This window comes from Canis lupus, chromosome 13, assembly GCF_003254725.2.
Source record: "Canis lupus dingo isolate Sandy chromosome 13, ASM325472v2, whole genome shotgun sequence".
Taxonomy (NCBI): Eukaryota; Metazoa; Chordata; class Mammalia; order Carnivora; family Canidae; genus Canis; species Canis lupus.
In genome coordinates, this window is record NC_064255.1 from 58,506,305 (window position 1) to 58,524,889 (window position 18,585).

The 18,585-nt window shown below is 35.4% G+C and overlaps 1 protein-coding gene across 6 annotated transcripts in view; it reads right to left on the reverse strand.

Annotated features, from left to right (window-relative positions):
• CENPC (centromere protein C) overlaps window positions 1-18,585 on the reverse strand; it is a 77,937-nt gene that overhangs the window by 55,559 nt on the left and 3,793 nt on the right. For all 6 annotated transcript variants that reach the window (XR_004815281.2, XR_004815282.2, XM_049093003.1 and 3 more), the window contains exons 2-6: window positions 18,080-18,126; window positions 12,505-12,575; window positions 11,736-11,830; window positions 5,637-5,715; window positions 815-1,097 (exon numbers count right to left, since the gene is read on the reverse strand). Coding sequence is in view for 4 of the 6 variants with exons in the window: in XM_049093003.1 (XP_048948960.1) it covers window positions 815-1,097; window positions 5,637-5,715; window positions 11,736-11,830; window positions 12,505-12,575; window positions 18,080-18,126 (575 nt within the window). In the remaining 2 variants the exon portion in view is untranslated. The remainder of the gene's footprint in view (window positions 1-814; window positions 1,098-5,636; window positions 5,716-11,735; window positions 11,831-12,504; window positions 12,576-18,079; window positions 18,127-18,585) is intronic.

Sequence of the window (18,585 nt, forward strand, 5' to 3'; positions counted from 1 at the left end):
TTTTCCACTAGGCCTTTAAAATCTCCACGTTCTGATCTGTAATCTCTTAAAATATACAAAGAAAATTACATTTCTTATTTGTCAATGGAAAAAAGTAAGAGATAGACCAAGGAAATCTGTATCTTAGAGGACTAGTTCTCAAACATTTCATGAGATTTTGAATAATCTGAAAAATCTTATCAAAATATAGATTCTGATTCAGTAGGTCTAGAGTAGGCTTTGAGATTCTGTATTTCTAAAAAACTGCCAGATAATGCATCCACTGTTCTTGATCCTGAGCCACAGAATATTCTGAATAGCAAAATCTTAGAATGTACTTAACTCCTTGGCTCCAAGAATTACACAAGACACTAGGCAGACAGTTACACTCATTGCAAAGGTACCCAGTAGCAAAGGACTTTGAATGATCTACTTTGCCTCTTAAAGGCCAAAATGAAAGCCCCAAGAAACAGACATAGATTTACCACAATTTACCCTCAAAATACTTACCTTCTGCTACCCTACAAATGACCCAACACATACCTACCACTGTAATTACAAATGACACAGAGAAAATACTCTTAGGAAGTTATAGAAAACATATTATCAGAAGAAAATACTTTTTTTTCCAGCCTATAGAAATGTTTACCCACAAACTTCTCTGAAGCATACCTTAAGCTTTCTGTATCAAATATAAACTGAATATAAACTGATGTATGTTATGCTCTTCTCATGTTAAGATTCCTCAATATTTACTATAAAATACATTAAAAATAAATAACTTAAAATTTTCAAAGTAGGATTCACATTATTATTTGAATAGGTAAAAATTTACCTTTTTCTGGTTTTAAGAGAAATTTCTGTACTTGAAGGCAATGTATTTACTGAATTTTCAGAAGTGTAGGTCTCTCTCTTTTGGGCCACAGATGGAACAGCATTTTGCAATACAGAAGCTTTTGCATCCAAAAGAACTACAGGTGAGCCAACAGATAAGTGAAATTTTTCACTGGCTTCACTGTGGTGATCTCTGAGTTTTTTACTTGACGTTCTTCTTAAGCCAGGTGTATTTTTAGAACCAACAGTTGCCAAAATTTGCTGATGAACTTCATGGTCTTGAGCTAGAAGAAAATTATATGAAGACATTAAAATTTTTTAAATATTAGAACAAAATGTGTTTTAAAATTCAATAGCAATAATTAGAAATAGTTTTCAGAAGACTCACAGTTCATTAAGTTTATAATCAAAGATCTATGATTAAAATATGTAAGTGCTCTACAAGTTCTAATTTACGAAATCAATGAATATAAAGATGTATTTGCTCCTTGCTCTGAAGTTTTGAAATGGCAAAAATTCTCAAACAGAAAATTCACAATTATATGGATAGTCAATTTACTCAAGATTTGAATAAATCTATACACAGTTAAAATAATGAAGAAATGCTAGAGAAATTATGAGATTCGATTTTTAGGTTGAAAGTCAGTAAACTATGGCAGCTAGATAACCACATATACAGATATATACACTTACAGAGCCATAACCGATATATGCAGAGATATATAAGATTTGTGTGTAAATATATATAAAGGTACATATGTAAAAATATTTTTATATGTAAAAGAGTATTTGTGTGTGTATATATATATATACACATACATATATACATGTACATATAAAGAGCATACATATTCTCTTAGCCTTATACCTTCAAATATCAAAGAAAAAGTAGAACTGCTGGGGAGTATTTGTACTGATTCACACTCTTACAAAGCAAAGATCAGGGGCACCTGGGTGTCTCAGTTGGTTTAGCATTCAACTCTTGATTTCAGTTCAGGTCATGATCTCAGGGTGGTGAGATCAAGTCCCGCATTTGGTTCAGCATATAGCGAAATCTGCTTGGGTTTCTCTCTCCTTCTCCCTCTGCCTCTCTCTCCCTGAACCCCACACACTCTGCCTCTCTCCCTCTCAAAAATAAATTACTTAATTACTTAATTAATTTTTTAAAAAAGCAAAGATTAAAAATTTTAAATACAATCAAAAAACATCTTTTAGAAGGTTATGGAACAAGACAGTATACTCAGTTTTCTCTGCTTTTCCCTCTAAATACAACTAAACTAAATTCCTGGTAATTATCTATCCAACAACAATAACAGAACTCTAAAAGCTGGAAAGAAAAAGGTGTATTTGCTAGGAACCTCAAGCTTTAAGCAACAAAAGACAATATGGTGAATCCTTTAGGTTGTCCTTTTATCTCCCATATACCCCCCTAGACTGGATTCTAGAGGTATGCAACCCAGAACCACCAATAGGCATAGGGGAAAAAATCCTCCATTCTCTGGCCAAAAGACTTGAAGAAGGGAAACTCAACAAGGACCTCTAGCAGGGAGCCCCAACTCTTAATTCCACAACCTAACCCACTAAATACGCCATTCTATAGTGGCCTTGTAAAAGCAGCAAAGCCTCAGGCCATGCCAGGTCCCACTCTGTAAGTTATACAGGACAGCAGTAGTAAAAGAGCAAAGTCCTAGGCTAACCTTGTCCCTGGACCAACCCAGTCTCCACTTCAACAATCAAGGATAGCAGGCCAAATGATCCACAAATAGCTGCAGAGAAGTGAAACTTTTTACCTTCCCAGCCACTGCTGCACAGACCAAGGTGACATTTTGAACCACTGTTAGTATCAACAACCAAGGCCTTACTTCACATGGAGGGCCTCTATGGGCAGTCTAACCTGAGGCAGGAAGAACTTAAGAAAACCCTACACCCCCCCATCTTGTCCTCTACCCAGTCATTTTAGAAGATCCAATCTCAACAGTTTCTGACCCCAACCCTCACTTGAGTGAATAAGGACATGGGGTACTCTGAAACATCTTCCATTCATCTGACACAGCACTCCAAGAACTGAGCGGGAATCTCAGCAGCATCAGGAAATGAAACAGACCAAAATATCACTGTTAGGACTCTAAACATTTAACTGCCACTGGAAATAAAATCCACAGAAGCAAGCAATAACCTACACATTAAACCAAAACAAGGCAACTGTATACTATAACAAAAGATTTAAATAGAATCAAGAGTTTCCTAAAATATTAACCAAAATGTCAAGAATACAATCAAAATGATGAAGCATACCAAAACTCAGAAAAGCACTACCTGAACAAGAAAAATATGACCAATGGGCACAAATAAACAAGATGAATCAAATGTTAAAATTATTTAATAAGAATTTTAAAATATCCATCATAAAAATGTTTTAACAATCAACTACAAACTCTCCTGAAACAAATAAAAAGACAAACTCTCAAAAAAATGAGTTACAAGGAAGAACCAGTTTTTTGGATTTTAGCCATTCTTACAGTGTGCAGTGGTATATAATTATTAATTTAAAATTCCTAATGACAAAAAAAATTCCTAATAGCAATGATGAACAAATCAAAATCACAATGAGATACAACTTCATACCCATTAGGATGGCTATTATCAACAAAACACATACATGCAAAAAAAAAAAAAAAAGTATTGTTGAAGATATGGAGCAACTGGAACCCTTATACACTGCTGGTGGAAATGTAGAAATGATGCAGCCACTATAAAAAACAGTTTAGTGGTTCCCCTAAAAGTTAAAAATACAATTACTGTGTGATCCAATAATTTCTTTTTTGTGTATGTCTCCAAAAGAATTGAAAGCAGAGACTGCAAGAGGTATCTGTACACCTGCATTCACAGCAGTGAATAAGCAAAAAGTGGAAACTGCCAAAATATTCATCAGTGGATAAATGAACAAAACAAAATGTAGTCATGGATGGATCTAGAAAGTATAATACTAAGTAAATAAATCAGAGAAAGACAAATACTCTATGATTTCACTCATATGTGAAATTTAAGAAACAAATGAACGTATGGGGGGAAAGGGGAGAGAGAGGAAAACCAAGAAATAGACTCTTAACTATAGAGAACAAATTGATGGTCACCAGAGGGGATGTGGGTTGGGGGATGGGTGAAATAGGTGATGGGGATTTGATGAGCACCAGGTATTGTATGGAAGTGTTGAATCACTATATTTTACATTTGAAACTAATACTACACTCTATGTTAACAAAGTGGAATTTAAATAAAAACTTAAAAAAGAAGATGAAAATCTAAGACTCTACCATTAGAATAAGATAGACCTTTTAACCAAAACAAGGTCAAAAACTATTAGAAGTCACAAATTTGACAATTAAAATTAAAAATCTTACTTACCATATGGTTTAAGATACTATAAAACAAAATCTGTAAAAGTCAAGGGATCATTGGAAAGGCAAACACCTCTCACACAAATCACAGATCAACAGATATAGATACTCAATTCAAAGACCTCTCATTAACAAGAAAAAACTAATGTGCAAAGGATACGAATAGCCAACTCAGATAAAAGGAAATTCAAATAGCCAATAAATAAATTAAAAAGTATTCAAATGCAATGGATATCACAGATATCTTTTTTAGAAAATATTTTAGTTATTGAACAGACAGAGTGAAAGAGCAGAGAGCACAAGCAGGAAGAACAGCAGATGGAGAGGGAGATGCAGGCTCCCCACTGAGCAGGGAGCCCAATGTGGGGCTTGATTCCAGGATGCTGGGATCATGATCTGAGCCAAGAGCAGACACTCAACCAACTGAGCCACTCAGGCACTCCCTGGATATCATAGATATTTTAGAGTGACAATGAGATCATGTAATACCAATCAAACTGGCAAAAAAAAAAAAAAAAGGCAAATGATCTATCAGGTAAAAAGTACTTTCCCACATTGCTAGTGTAAAAAAAAAATTGTACAGCCTCTTCTGAAGGTGTGCACACACACATACATTTATATATGTTTTCATTCAAAGGTTACCTCAGCAGGACAATGGAAATAACAATTAGTAGCTTTACTTTTTTAATCTTTGAAGCTTACTTCAAATGAGCAAAATTTTTCTGATTTGAAAAAATGTAAACCAACTTTTAAAAGTTGCAGCACATATATCTAATAAAAGGAAATGAACAAAAGGATAAAAAAAAGAACACTAACCATGTATATACAAATATTGAATGTTATATACTTGAAGCTAACATGTTACATGTCACATATCTCAATTAAAAAAAAAAATGCTCAAGAAGCCCATGAAAGGGTCCATGTGAGAAGGAATTAAGACTTCCTGCCTGCATTTTAGCCCCACATGAGTCATCTTGGAAATATATCCTTATTCCCCATTAAGCCTTCAGATGACTGCAACACTGACCAACATCTTGACTGACACCTCATGAAAAATTTCAAGCCAGAACCATCTATCTAAGCTGCTTCTCAATTCCTGACCCATAGAACTGTGTGATTTAATATTCATTGGTTGGGGGGAGAGGGGAAGGAGACTAATCTATTTGAAAAGTCTTAAAACTACAGTCTATGCAATAATTTTTTTTTAATGTCTCTTACCATATCCTAATAATCAATGTTCTTACCACTAAAACAAAGGAATACTCAAAGCGTATTATTCGTGTTTAAAAAAACAAAACAAAATAAAACACTGACCACTCTGTCTACACTGACCTGTGAACCTATCACTCAAGCCAACACACGTGACACTTTCAAAATCTCCTTTTAAATGTCTAAGCAAATAACATCCATGGAGATGCCACCAACCTGATCTGTTGACACCTTCACTTTCTTTCTTCCTTGAAGAAACTGGAACTGACTTCAGATGAGATTTCTGGCACTGAGCCTAAGAGATATACAACATTAGATCTAATAAAAAATAGTAATTCTGATTAAATACATTTGTTTTTTAAATTGGAAAAAAAAGAAAGTATTTAAAAACAATAAACCAGCTGATAGAGTTGTATACTTAAGTAACTACTTTAGAAAACAATGTGGAAAAAAGAAAGAAAGGGAAGGAAGGAAGGAAGGAAGGAAGGAAGGAAGGAAGGAAGGAAGGAAGGAAGGAAGGAAGGAAGGAAGGAAAAACAATGTGGCATTATCTAGTAAAGTTGAAATTTCAAATAACCTAACACAGAAACAATGTTGCTCTGGATAACAAAGAACTATTCTGATAGTAAACTGGGTAAATTATGGTATAGTCCTATAACATCACACATCACACATTCAACAATGAAATGACTAAGATACAGCAATAAGAATAAATGACAGTTAACCATGAAAAAAAAAAAATCAGGTCACAGAAGTATGTCACAGTCCTATTTACATAAAGTTCAAAGTAGATACATGTGAAACTATATATATATAAATACATATATTTTAGAGATTCACTCAATGGAGAAATCAACATAGCAGGCCTGATCATTTAAAGCAGCTCACAGGGCAGTCCTTGGTTGGCAACTGGGGACTTGGCTTTCAGAATATTTCCCCCATTACCAAATGATAAGGTTGTGCCTACTAGGCAGCTGCTTAGACTGTATAAAAATGTGATTTACAGTGAACATCTGCTTTTTTTTCTTCAGAGAGAACAGGATTTGATTGGGCAGAGAGTGCCTATGTAACCAGTCCCGAATAAAAATGGGGTAAGCCTCAGAAAGCTTCCCTGGGCAGAAAGACTGTACACATTTCACTGCTGGAAGCAACACGTTTTCTGTGATCCCCACAGGTACCCTTGACATGGTTCCTCCAGACTGCCTGGTGGGTCTTTTTCCTTTCCCGATCTGGCTGTATATCCCGACTATATGCCTATAATAAATCTCAGTCACAACTATATGATGAGTTTCAGGAGTCCTTCTAGTGAAGCACCAACATGTGGATGATAATGGGACCTGTCAGAGGTAGGGGAGAAAGTGCTGAACAAATGTCAGCAACACACCCATTACGTGGTGAAATTATAAAATAAAAGAGGGGAACGACGAACAGAAAATTCAAGATAGTGGTTACCTCTGTGCAGGGAGGAGAGGCTGAAGAACAGGATCAGAAAGGGAGACACTGATGCTGAAGTATGGAGATTTCTTACATTGAGGGATGGGTACGTAAGTGTTCATTTATATTATTTTTAATGCTTTACATAATGCATATTTTCTTTTGTAAATCTGAAATATATCGTCATAAATTTTAAAAATCTAGAAAAGGGAAATCTCATTCATATATTGCATATGGGGGAAAAAACTGGTAAAGCATCTTGCAGAAAAAACTGAAAATACTTAACAATTTTTTTTTCTAAGATTTTATTTATTTATTCATGAGAGACACAGAGAGAGAGGCAGAGGGCGGGCCCCATCCAGGAAGCCCGATGTGGGACTCAATCCTAGGTCTCCAGGATCACGCCCTGGGCCTAAGGCAGGCGCTCAACCACTGAGCCACCCAGGCGTCCCAATATTTAACAATTTCATCTGAAATGTGCATATCCTAGAAACTTCAGTTTACAACATGTGCATGAGGAGGCATGAACAAAAGATGCACATCACTACATCACTGTAATAATGAATTGATGGAAACAACCTAAAAATCTACCAATATGGAAATATATAAATGAGGAAGCCACTGCACTGCTGTTCAGTGAATATACTATGGAACTCAATTACATAAAGAAAACAAAAGCAAACTTTCACTATACTTTGTTCCTCTTAAAACCTCATTAGGATTTTTTTAAAATGTACAAACCCAGAAGTATGAAAAGAGAAGGGATTACATGGGACATGTCAACCAATTTTTCTTCAGTTGGAAAGCAGATCAGCAGCAAGTAATCAGTCCAGAGAGAGCAGAAACATGCTAGCAATGGAGAAAGCGCAGGATAGATTTATGTTTATGGAGAAACCCTTAAGATCATTAATTCAACATACAAGGCACCTCTAAAAGAGAGGTTCCAACTGGGACTTACAAACAGAAGAGTTGTTAAAAGTATGTATAGGAAGCAGTCAGAGTCATAGTCTGTCCTTTCCCAACCCTGGCATATTAGATGTTTACTCTCTTGAGTCCCAGAATTGGAGAGCCTCTAGACTCAGACACAGCTGAAGGTTAAGAGTAAAAACAGAGTTATTAAGTGAAAGCATTCAAAATGTACCTTCCCTCTGCCCCACCTGGCTGAGAAGATTTGTAGTTATCAGACTTCGAAGCAGGAGAGATTTGTCTGAAAAACCTATCAAGCCAAGTTTAAAAAGCCTGTAGATTATTATTAACACCTGGACATCTACAATGACATGGCCCAGACAGATCACAGCACAGTAAAATCTACCAAGGCAAAAATTTTACTACAAAAATAGAACTTCCAACCACCATTTTAGGTTTCCACTCTTAAATATGAAGAGACCACTAAGATTCACTAGACATCTGAAAAAAAGGCTCTAGTATAAAAAGGCAACAAACAAGGTAAACAAAAAAGGTACTTGCAGGAAACAAACTGTAAAAAGAAATCTTAATAAGAAGGGTTAAAGAAATCTAACATCAGGAATATCATGAAATTTCAAGTAACTAAAAGCAGATGACAAGATCCTAAAAGCCTGCAAAGATTAAAAAACAGTGACTCACAAAGGATCAAGGAATCAGAATGGTATTTTCAACAGGAAGAGAAGCCTAAAAGAAAATAGAATATGCCTTTAAAAATCTGAGGGAAAGTAGTTTCCAACCTAGAATTCTGTACTCACTCAAATTACCCATCATGCACATAAAATCAAGGTATTTTCAAATTTTTAAGGTCTTAAACTATCAGGAAGCAACTAAATGAGGAGGCCCACTAAAAAGAGAGGGCAAGAAAAAAGGGAGTATTTGGAATCCAAGAAATATCAACTGCATTACTAGAGAAAAGAGAAGGGACTCTCTGGATAATAAAGGAAAATCACATGGCAACACCTATCTCACAGGCCTAAGGGTAGTCAAGAGCAAAAAACAAAGAGCAGAGAGATGTAGAAAGGACATTTCAGGAAAAAACTGAAAATGACAAATTACTTGATGAGTCTACATACACTAAGAAGATATTTATAATTTTGCCACAGAAACTCATGATAAATTAGAAACAGGTGCACAAACGGTTAAACACGCCATGGTACAACCACACCATAAAATATAACTCAACAGTAAAAAGAAATAAATGACTGATACACACAAAAACCTGCATAAATCTCCTAAGAATTATCCTGAGTGGAAAAATCAATTTTAGAAAGTTATACACACATAACTCTATTTAACTAACATTCTCAAAATAACAAAATTGTAGAAATATAGATTACAGGTTTCAGGGGTTAAGGAGGGGGTTAGGGCCAGAGAAAAGTAAGTGTTGCTATAGTGATCCTGTAGTGATGGAATTGTTCCATACCTTGCCTGTATCAATGTCAGTACACTGGTTGTGATACTCCAACTACAGTTTTGCAAGACCATTATCTTTAGAGGAATCTAGGTAAAAGTACATCGGCTTGCAACCCTTTATTTCTTATAGCTGCTTGTAAATCTATAATTATCTTAAAAGCTTAATTTTAAAAAGTTAACAGAGTTCCCAAAATCTTTCTATAGGGTAAAAAGAAACTTTATCTCCTTTTAGGCAGCTTGGATTGAAATGAACAGATTCCCACTCGCAAGGACTGAGCTGGGTCAGTCTGGGATGAAACTGTAGTAAGACTCAGTATATTTGTAGTCTGCTCTGTTCTTCAGAATGAGGTCTTCTGGGAAACTGAGAGCCAGGAGAGTCACCTTAGAAATACTGGGAGACATTCGGTCTCGTCCTCTGGGGGGGTTCTTGTTCAACTTTTTAGCCTCTTACTTCCAACTGCTTCAAAATCTGGCAAATGCCTACTTGTGGTGGGACCTTTTCCTATGACAGGATTTTCCCTTCTTAGCATAGAAAGACTATATATTTCACTCCATTTTTCTGGCCCAGGATTCTGCGCCACCCCCAGAACTTAAAAATGTTCTCTAAAGGAAAAGGGCCTAGCCATTTGGAAAATCCCTGGGATCCAGCTTGTCATGCCATTCCAGCATAGCTGACAAAAGTTGTCCTTTCCCACAGTAGACTCTTTCTGTGTGGGCCAGCATAAAATCCTCAGCTTTTGCACCAAATGAGCCAATACTCTCAGGAAAGAAAATGACTAATAATCATCAACTCATCTTCCAGATTCTTCTCTTTGGAATTTTATCTAGCCTTTGTTCTTTCCATAGCTCTCCATGTCTCTAAAAATAGGATTTATTTGCATTTCATTCTTTTTCTTTAACTAGCTTTTACAGAAGAAATGTTGGTCCACTGCAATCTGTCACATCCTACCTAGCAGTGAAACCTCTAGCATAACCTTCATACCAAAGCCCTACAAGAACATTCTGAGAAAATAAAAGATAATACTGTTCCTGAACATAGATGTAAATACCTCAAATATTAGCAAACCAAATCAAGAAAGGTTAATACTTTATGACCAAACCAAATACATCCCAGAAATTTTAAAGTTGATTCAACTGTTAAAAATCAGTATTATATAATTTACCACAAAGATCTCTCAATTCTGAAAGAACTGGATCTTCATGCAACCAAAGGCTATATATAGTTGACCCGTGAACAAAGGCTTGAATAAGTGAGGATCCACTTATTCACAATTTTTTGCAATAAATGTAGTACTATAAATGTATTTCCTCTTCCTTATAACTTTAACATTTTCTTTTCTCTAGCTCATTTATTTTTCTTTACAAGATGTATTTATCTATTTTAGAGACAGAGCAGGTGAGGGGTAGGGGAAGGGGACAGAGGATCTCAAGAAGATCCCGTGCTGAGTGCAGAGCCCAATGTGGGGCTCAATCTCACGACTCTGAGATCACAACATGAGCCAAAACCAAGAGTCAGTCATTTAATCAATTGCACCACCCAAGTGCCTCTCTAGCTTACTTTACTCTAAGAATATAGTATATGATACCTATAACATACAAAATATGCATTAACTGTTTATGTTATCAGTAAAGCTTCTGGTCAATAGCAGACTATTAGTACTTAACTGTTTGGGGAGTCTAAAGTTGTACGTGGATTTTCAACTGCATTGGTGGGTCAGCAACCCTAACCTCTGTGTTGTTCAAGGATCAATTGTATAATTAAGTGTTTACAGAAATTTATAGTGAATGTTATTTATAGCACTACATATTTTTTCCCTCCAATTTGTACTGTACTTTTGAATAACATGTCTTTATTCATTAGCTTTACAAACTCTATTTGAAAGTTCGCTTTTTGTACAGTTAAGTCAACTTATCCTCTTAAAATATAATCTATAAAAGATTGATTCTCCTTATAGCAATAGAGTAACTTTGGTTCTCAGAAAACAACAAAATCTGCCACCTTGAACTGGGAACTTCAGCACTGCCCACTTTTCTAAAAATCTAACTTAACTAGTATTTTAGGAGAGGTGAAAAATGATTGTGTTATGATTTGATAATTCTATACCCAGACCTCTGATTTCAAACACAGGAAACGTCAAGTCAAAACTTTCACAGAAGGGCAGCCCGGGTGGCTCAGCGGTTTAGCGCTGCCTTCAGCCCATGGTGTGATCCTGGAGACCTGGGATCAAGTCCCACATTGGGCTCCCTGCATGGAGCCTGCTTCTCCCTCTGCCTGTGTCTGTGCCTCTCTCTCTCTGTCTCTCATGAATAAATAAATAAAATCGTAAAAAGAAAAAAAAAAAAGTTTTTCACAGAATATCTCTAAATTGTAAAAAAGTCAATGGGAATATAGGATTCCCTTTTAAGAATAAGACTTACAAACAACTAAAATAGGAATGACTATATTGTGTAACGCTTCATTCATTAAAATATTAAAGCTGTACTAGCTCTTTTTTCACTTACCTCTTTGCTTGGTGACTGAATACAAATGTCTCCTACTTTAGGTGTTGAAAAAAGCACTGATTTTGTAGAATTTGTGCTAAAATCATTAGCAAAACCTTTTAAAAAAGCAAAAAAAAATTTTAATAAATATGCTATCAAATCTTTTGGTTACTACATGAAATGTGAAGAAGTTTGTTGACTCTTTAAGTACAATTAGTTAAAAATTAAGTACAGACATCACTTCAAGTGTTCCTAAAAGGTATCAGGAACTGAAAAAGGCAAACAACATTCCTGAAGAAATGGTGTGCCAGCTCTTCAGGGCTTATATAAAAGAAATATTTTTTTCACTATCTATGTCTGTTTCTTTGATTGATCCAGTCTGTTATTTCAATACATTCTGACGCTGACCAGCACTTCAAAAAGTTTTTGCCATAATTCACTGTTTCTGTAGAAAGAACTGCAAATCATCAAATATTCTCTCTTAGGGATCCTAAGAACCCTGCACATTTATTCCCATTACATGAAATACTTCCTTTTGTGTATGATAATTATTTATGGACTCCCACACTACAGGAATCTAGTGTGAACTAAAAAAAATGACAAATTATTCTCATGTTTGTATTATAACAAAAGGTACATAAAGGATTGCTCGTGTACTCAAAATTTCTGGGAAAATACTTTACTTATATTTAAATGTTAGAAGAACACACTTGCTGAATTTAGTATCAATACGACAAATTTATATTTTCATCCAACCCAACCATCAAAGTCCAACTCGAAGACACCTTACTTTTTTCTTCAAAACAGTCTTGTAAGATTTCCAGTATGTTCTGGCCTTCCTTCGTATTAATGGCAGGGGCTCTAATAAAAGAAGGAATGAAGGGAAAATGTTACACCTCATTTCCAGAAGATATGTGCTATTTGTGTTACCGTCTACTTTGAAAATTTCATATCTCATTATAAAATGCTATTTTACTTAATGGAAAAATATCATCTTTACTATCTGAGGACAAACCAAGTATTTGAGAGTCCAAGAGTTTCCAGAAAAATATCTGAAAGCAGTATGTCGTTATCTCCATTAACAATTAGATTCCTTGTTATCTAGGAAGGAGCCACATCTAAAGCCATTTTAGACTACTACTATATCTAAAGAATATAAATTTTTTGTAACAAATTTAATCAGTACTAAAACACTTCTTTAAGAAAAACTCTCTAGGGGCACCTGGGTGGCTCAGTGGTTGACTGTTTGCCTTTGGCTCAGGTCCCTCCCCCACTGGGAGCCTGCTTCTCCCTCTGCCTATGTCTCTGCCTCTTTGTATCTCTCAATATTAAATATTTTAAAAATAAAAATTAAAAAAAAAAACCTCTATGTTCATTGGTCCTAACAGTTCCAAGTAACAGTCTTCCCTTCAAGTTCTCAAATGTACTTTTGATTTAATATTATTAACCTTAACAGCAGCTTATGAATCAGTATAAAATTTTAATTGTAGTTTCACATGCAATTGTAAGAAATAATATAGAGGAAATCTCTTGTTCACTTTATTTAGTTTCCCCCAGTGGGTAACATTTTTTAAAACTATACTATACTACCATAACCAGGACACTGGTATCAATACAATCTACTAATCTTATTTAGATTTCTCCAGTTCTACATATACAGTTGACCCTTGAACAATACGGGTTTGAACTGCATGGGTCCACTCATACAACATAAAACAGCACAATTTTTTGGAGATTTGCAACAATTTGAAAAAAACCAGAGATGAACCACACAGCCTATGAATATGAAAAAAATTTAACAAAAAGTTAGGTATGTCACGAATGCATAAAATACATGTAGATACTAGTCTATTTTATCATTTACTACCACAAAATACAAATCTATTATTAGAAATCAAAATTTATCAAAATTTACACACAGAACATACATGGTGCTATTTGTAGTTAAGAGATATAAACAAATGCAAAGATACAGTATTAAATCATAACTGTATAAAATTAACTGTAGAGCATGCCATACTACTGTAATAATTTTATTGCCACCTCCTGCTGCTATTGTGGTGAGCTCAAGTATTAGTGAGAATCCCCTTAAAATGTCATCTAACACTAATCATCTCTGAGCGAGGGATTCATCTTCTCCAATAAATCATGTATTGTAGTAAAAAGTGATCTCTCGCAGTTCTCCTAGTTTTCATTATGTTTAGTCCATTACCATAAACCCTAAATAACACATGGGGATCCAATGAGGTACCACTAGTGATGCTGGAAGTGCTCTCAAGAAACAGAGAGACGTCATGACATTACAAGAAAAAGTTGAATTACTTGATATATACCATAGACTGAAGTCTGCAGCTGTGGTTGCCTACCATTTCAAGATAAATAAATACAGCATAAGGACTACTGTAAAAAAAGAAAAGGAAATTTGAAATTTGTGAAGTTATCTTTGCAGCTGTACCAGCAGGTACAAAACCTTGCATTTTTAAAAATATCTTTCTATCTTATACTGAAAATGCAGCTTTTATGTGGAAGGTATAAAGACTCTATTATGGTTTGAGAAAAAACAAAGTCTATTATGACAACTTAAAGCAAAAGGAAGGTGAAGGATCTAAAGCTGGAGAATTTACTGCCAGCAAAGGATGATTTGACAATTCAGAATGGAAGTTGGCTTTAAAAAAGTTAAAATAACAGGAAAAGAACCTTCTGCCGAACAAGAGGCAGCAGAGGAGTTCCCAAATGCCACAGCTCAGGTCATAACCTGAGGGTCATAAGATTGAGCCCTGCACCACTGCACGAAGTGTGGAGTCTGCTTAAGATTCTGTCTTGGTGCATGGGTGGGGCAGTGGTTGAGTGTCTGCCTTTGGCTCAGGTTGTGATCCTGGGGTCTTGGGATTGAATCCCACACAGCGTCCCTGGAGGGAGTCACCTTCTCCCTCTGCCTATGTCTCTGCCTCTCTCTGTATGTCTTTCATGAATACATGCCTAAAATCTTTAAAAAAAAAAAAAAAAAGTTCTCTCTCTCCTCCTCTGCCTATCCACTGCCCCCACCACTGTCGCACTCTCAAAAAAAAAAAAAAATCACTGAGGAGGCACCAGGATAGTCAGTTGGTTGGGCATCCAACTTTTGATTTTAGCTCAGGTCATGATCTCAGGGTCTTGGGATTCAGCCCTGTATCAGGCTCACTGCTCAACAGCGAGTCAGCTTATCTCCCACTCTCTGCCCCTCCTCCTGCTCATGCTTTCTCTCTCTCCCTCCCTCTAAAACAAGTAAATCTATTAAAAAAAAAAAAAAAAAAAAAGGAAATCACTGAGAAAATACATCCGCCTAAACATTTTAATGCAGAGAAAACTGTCCTATTCTAGAAAAAAAAATGCCACAAAGGACATTTATTAGTAAGAAAAAGAAGCAAGCACCAGGATTTAAGACAGAGAAGGATAGGCTAACTGTACTGTTTTGTGCAAACGCATTCAGGTTTATAATCAGGACTATCTACAAAGCTGCCAAACCCCAGTTTTAAAGGGAAAAGATAAACACCAGCTGCCAGATTTGGGGTTGTACGATACCAAGATAGCTGGGCAATAAGAAGCCTTCTTCTGGACTGGTTCTATCCATGCTTTGTCCCTAAAGTCAGTAAGTACTCTGCCAGTAAGGGACTATCTTTTAAAGTTCTGATATTGAACAATGTCACTGGCCACCCAGAACCCCAGGAGTTCAACACTGAAGGGGAGTCAAAATGGTATACTTGCCCCCAACATGATGTGTCTAATTCAGCCTCTAGATTAGGGAGTCATAGGCCTTTAAGACTCACTACACATGGTTCTCTAGGGCAAAGACTATCAAATGGAACAGAAACCCAACAGAGAGAACATTATGAAAGTCTGGAAGGATTACAGCATTGAAGATACCATTATTGTTATAGAAAACACTATGAAAACCATCAAGCCCAAAGCAATGAATTCCTGTTGGAGAAAACTGTGTGCAGATGTTGTACATGACCTCACAGGATTTATGACAGAGCCAGTCAAGAAAATCATGAAAGAGATGGTGGATATGGGGGGGGAAAAAAAAAAGAAAGAAAAAGAGAAAAAAAGAAAAGAAAAGAAAAGAGAAAAGAAAAAAAAGAAAAGAAAAGAAAAGAGAAAAGAAGAAAAAAAAGAAAAGAAAAGAAAAGAAAAGAAAAGAAAAGAGAAGAGAAGAGAAGAGAAGAGAAGAGAAAGGTGGGAGGTGAAGGGTTTTAAGATAAGGATCTTGGAGAAATTCAAGAGCTAATAGATATCACACCAGAGGAATCAAAAGATGACTTTATGGAGATCAGCACTTCCAAACCAGTACCAAAAGGTGTAGCAGAAGATGTAGAAGCACTGCCACAAAACAAATTGACATTAGACAATCTGATAGACGGTTCCAATTATTCAAAACTGCTTTTGACTTCTTTTATGACATAGATCTTCTATGATACAGGAATACAGACACTCAAATTAAGGTAAACAGCAGGACTGGTACCATATAAAACCAATTTTAGAGAAATTAAAAAGCAAAAGTCAGATAGAAATTACGATGTATTTGCATAAAGTTATACCAAGTATGCCGGCCTCTCCTGCCTCCCCTTTTACCTCGTCCACCTCTTCTGCTTCGGCCACACCTGAAACAAGAAGATCATCTCAACTCTTTCTCCTTCTCCTCAGCCTACTCAATATGAAGAAGATGAGGATGAAGATCTTTATGATGATCTACTTCCACTTAATGAATAGTAAATAATTAGCATGCCATATAATTAAAATAAACTGTGTATGTGTCTTCATGTGACATCTAGTAACTATATAGCAAGAAATGTATGAGACATTTTATGTCATCGTCATCATCATGGTCTAAGTATTTGTTGTGTAGAACATCACGCACAAAACTGCATGGAAGTGGGTAGCCCATCCTTACATAGGCATAAGGTGAATGATATTTAATATAAAATTAATCATGTTATCATACTGACTTGCAACTTTCCTTTCAAAGAATTATATTACCATACAATATATCTCTCATTACAGGTAAGTGGTTTTATAAAAGTGTAAGAATGGTTCCAACTCCATATCATACTCCATACTATAATACTGTATGCCATAAAAATTTCATAACAATTCATTCATTAGTGTCTAGACTAGGTTACCATGAAACAATCGTATCAATTATACCACACTACCATAAAGCAATCATACTGCTGCTTTTTTATCACTACCTACTATACCTGCTATAAATAAGAATTTCTTTTCCACATTATTTTTTCATATCTGATGTCTACTGCTAATATATATATAACATCTACAGTATTTTGTACCTTGTAAGACTCTATGCACATAATGATATGCATATGCATTAATATGCACATAATGATAGATGATTCCTCTTGTAAACAGACAACATAAACTTGCAGTATCAATAGAGTGCAGTACTGTAAATGTATTTTCTCTTCCTTATGATTTTCTTAATAACATTTTCTATTTCCTAGCCTATTTTATTGTAGGATACAGTATATAATATACAGCATACAAAATATGTGATGACTATTTATGTTATTGGTAAGGATTCCAGGCAACAGTAGGCTGTTAAAAGTTTTAGGGGAGTCAAAAATTATACAAGAATTTTCAACTGTGTAGGGGTCAGCAACCCTAACCCCTGAGTTGTTCAAGGGTCAACTGTATTCATTGTGTTTATGTTCATACTTAGTACTGTGCAACTGATCACATCTGTAGGTCCAGATATCACCATCAGTCAAGATCTGTACAGTTCCACACCACAAAGATTTTCTATTGCCCTTTTATAACGTACAGCCACGTTTTCTTTTAGCCCCACCAAATAAGCTGCATCTTTGTAATACTACCATTCAGTCCACTTTATAGAGTGCTTTCCCCATGGCTGTCATTTAGTCAGAATTAAGACTGCTTCTTCCTGATCCATAATTTACCAGGTAAATTTCTGTCTTCTCACTGCCACTGGGGTCAATACACTGCCTGCATTAACATTTCTGTTAATAAAAAATCACTAAGTAGACTATACTTAATCAGTGGGCACAGAAATCATTATGCTAGACAGAAGTAATTTTTCCCTTCTTCATTTAAAAATTACTTTCTGAAAATGGAAATAAAAATGACCTTAAAAGCTTAAATATACAGACGCCTGGGTGGCTCAGCAGTTGAACATCTGCCTTCCACCCAGGTCATGATCCCGGATCAGGGATCGAGTCCCACATCTGGCTCCCTGCATGGAGCCTGCTTCTCCCTCTGCCTGTGTCTCTGCCTCTATCTTTCTCTGTGTCTCTCGTGAAGAACTAAATAAAATCTTAAAAAAAAAAAAAAAGTTTAAATATATAACTCACCTGGAAGGTCGGCAAAATCTTCTTCTATATTCATTTTTGAGATGATCCTAAAAGAAAAGTGAATCATCAAACTGGTGAAAATATATTCATTCAGTAAGTTTTGCCAAATGCCCATTATATTACTATAAAAAGGAATTGGTCTGGATCACCTCATATCCACTACTAAAAAAAAAAAAAAAAAAAAAAACCTCTAATTAATACCTTTAAGAGAGTTTGAAATACTGAACTCATAAAACAAAAGTGGTATACTATAAACACTAAATAGAGACCAAGAAAAACTCTTAATAATTAAAAACATGATGGCTTAAAATTTAAAAAAGCACTAATTATGAAAAAGCTAAGGATATCTCTGGGAGACGAAAAAAAAAAAACAGGACAAAAAATGAAGAGGAAGAGGAAAATGGAAAAAAGAATAAAACAAAGATGATGCAAAAATCAGAAGGTCCAACTTCTGACCAATTGTTAATCGGAATGAACAAAGAAAAAAGAGACATACTATAAGAAAA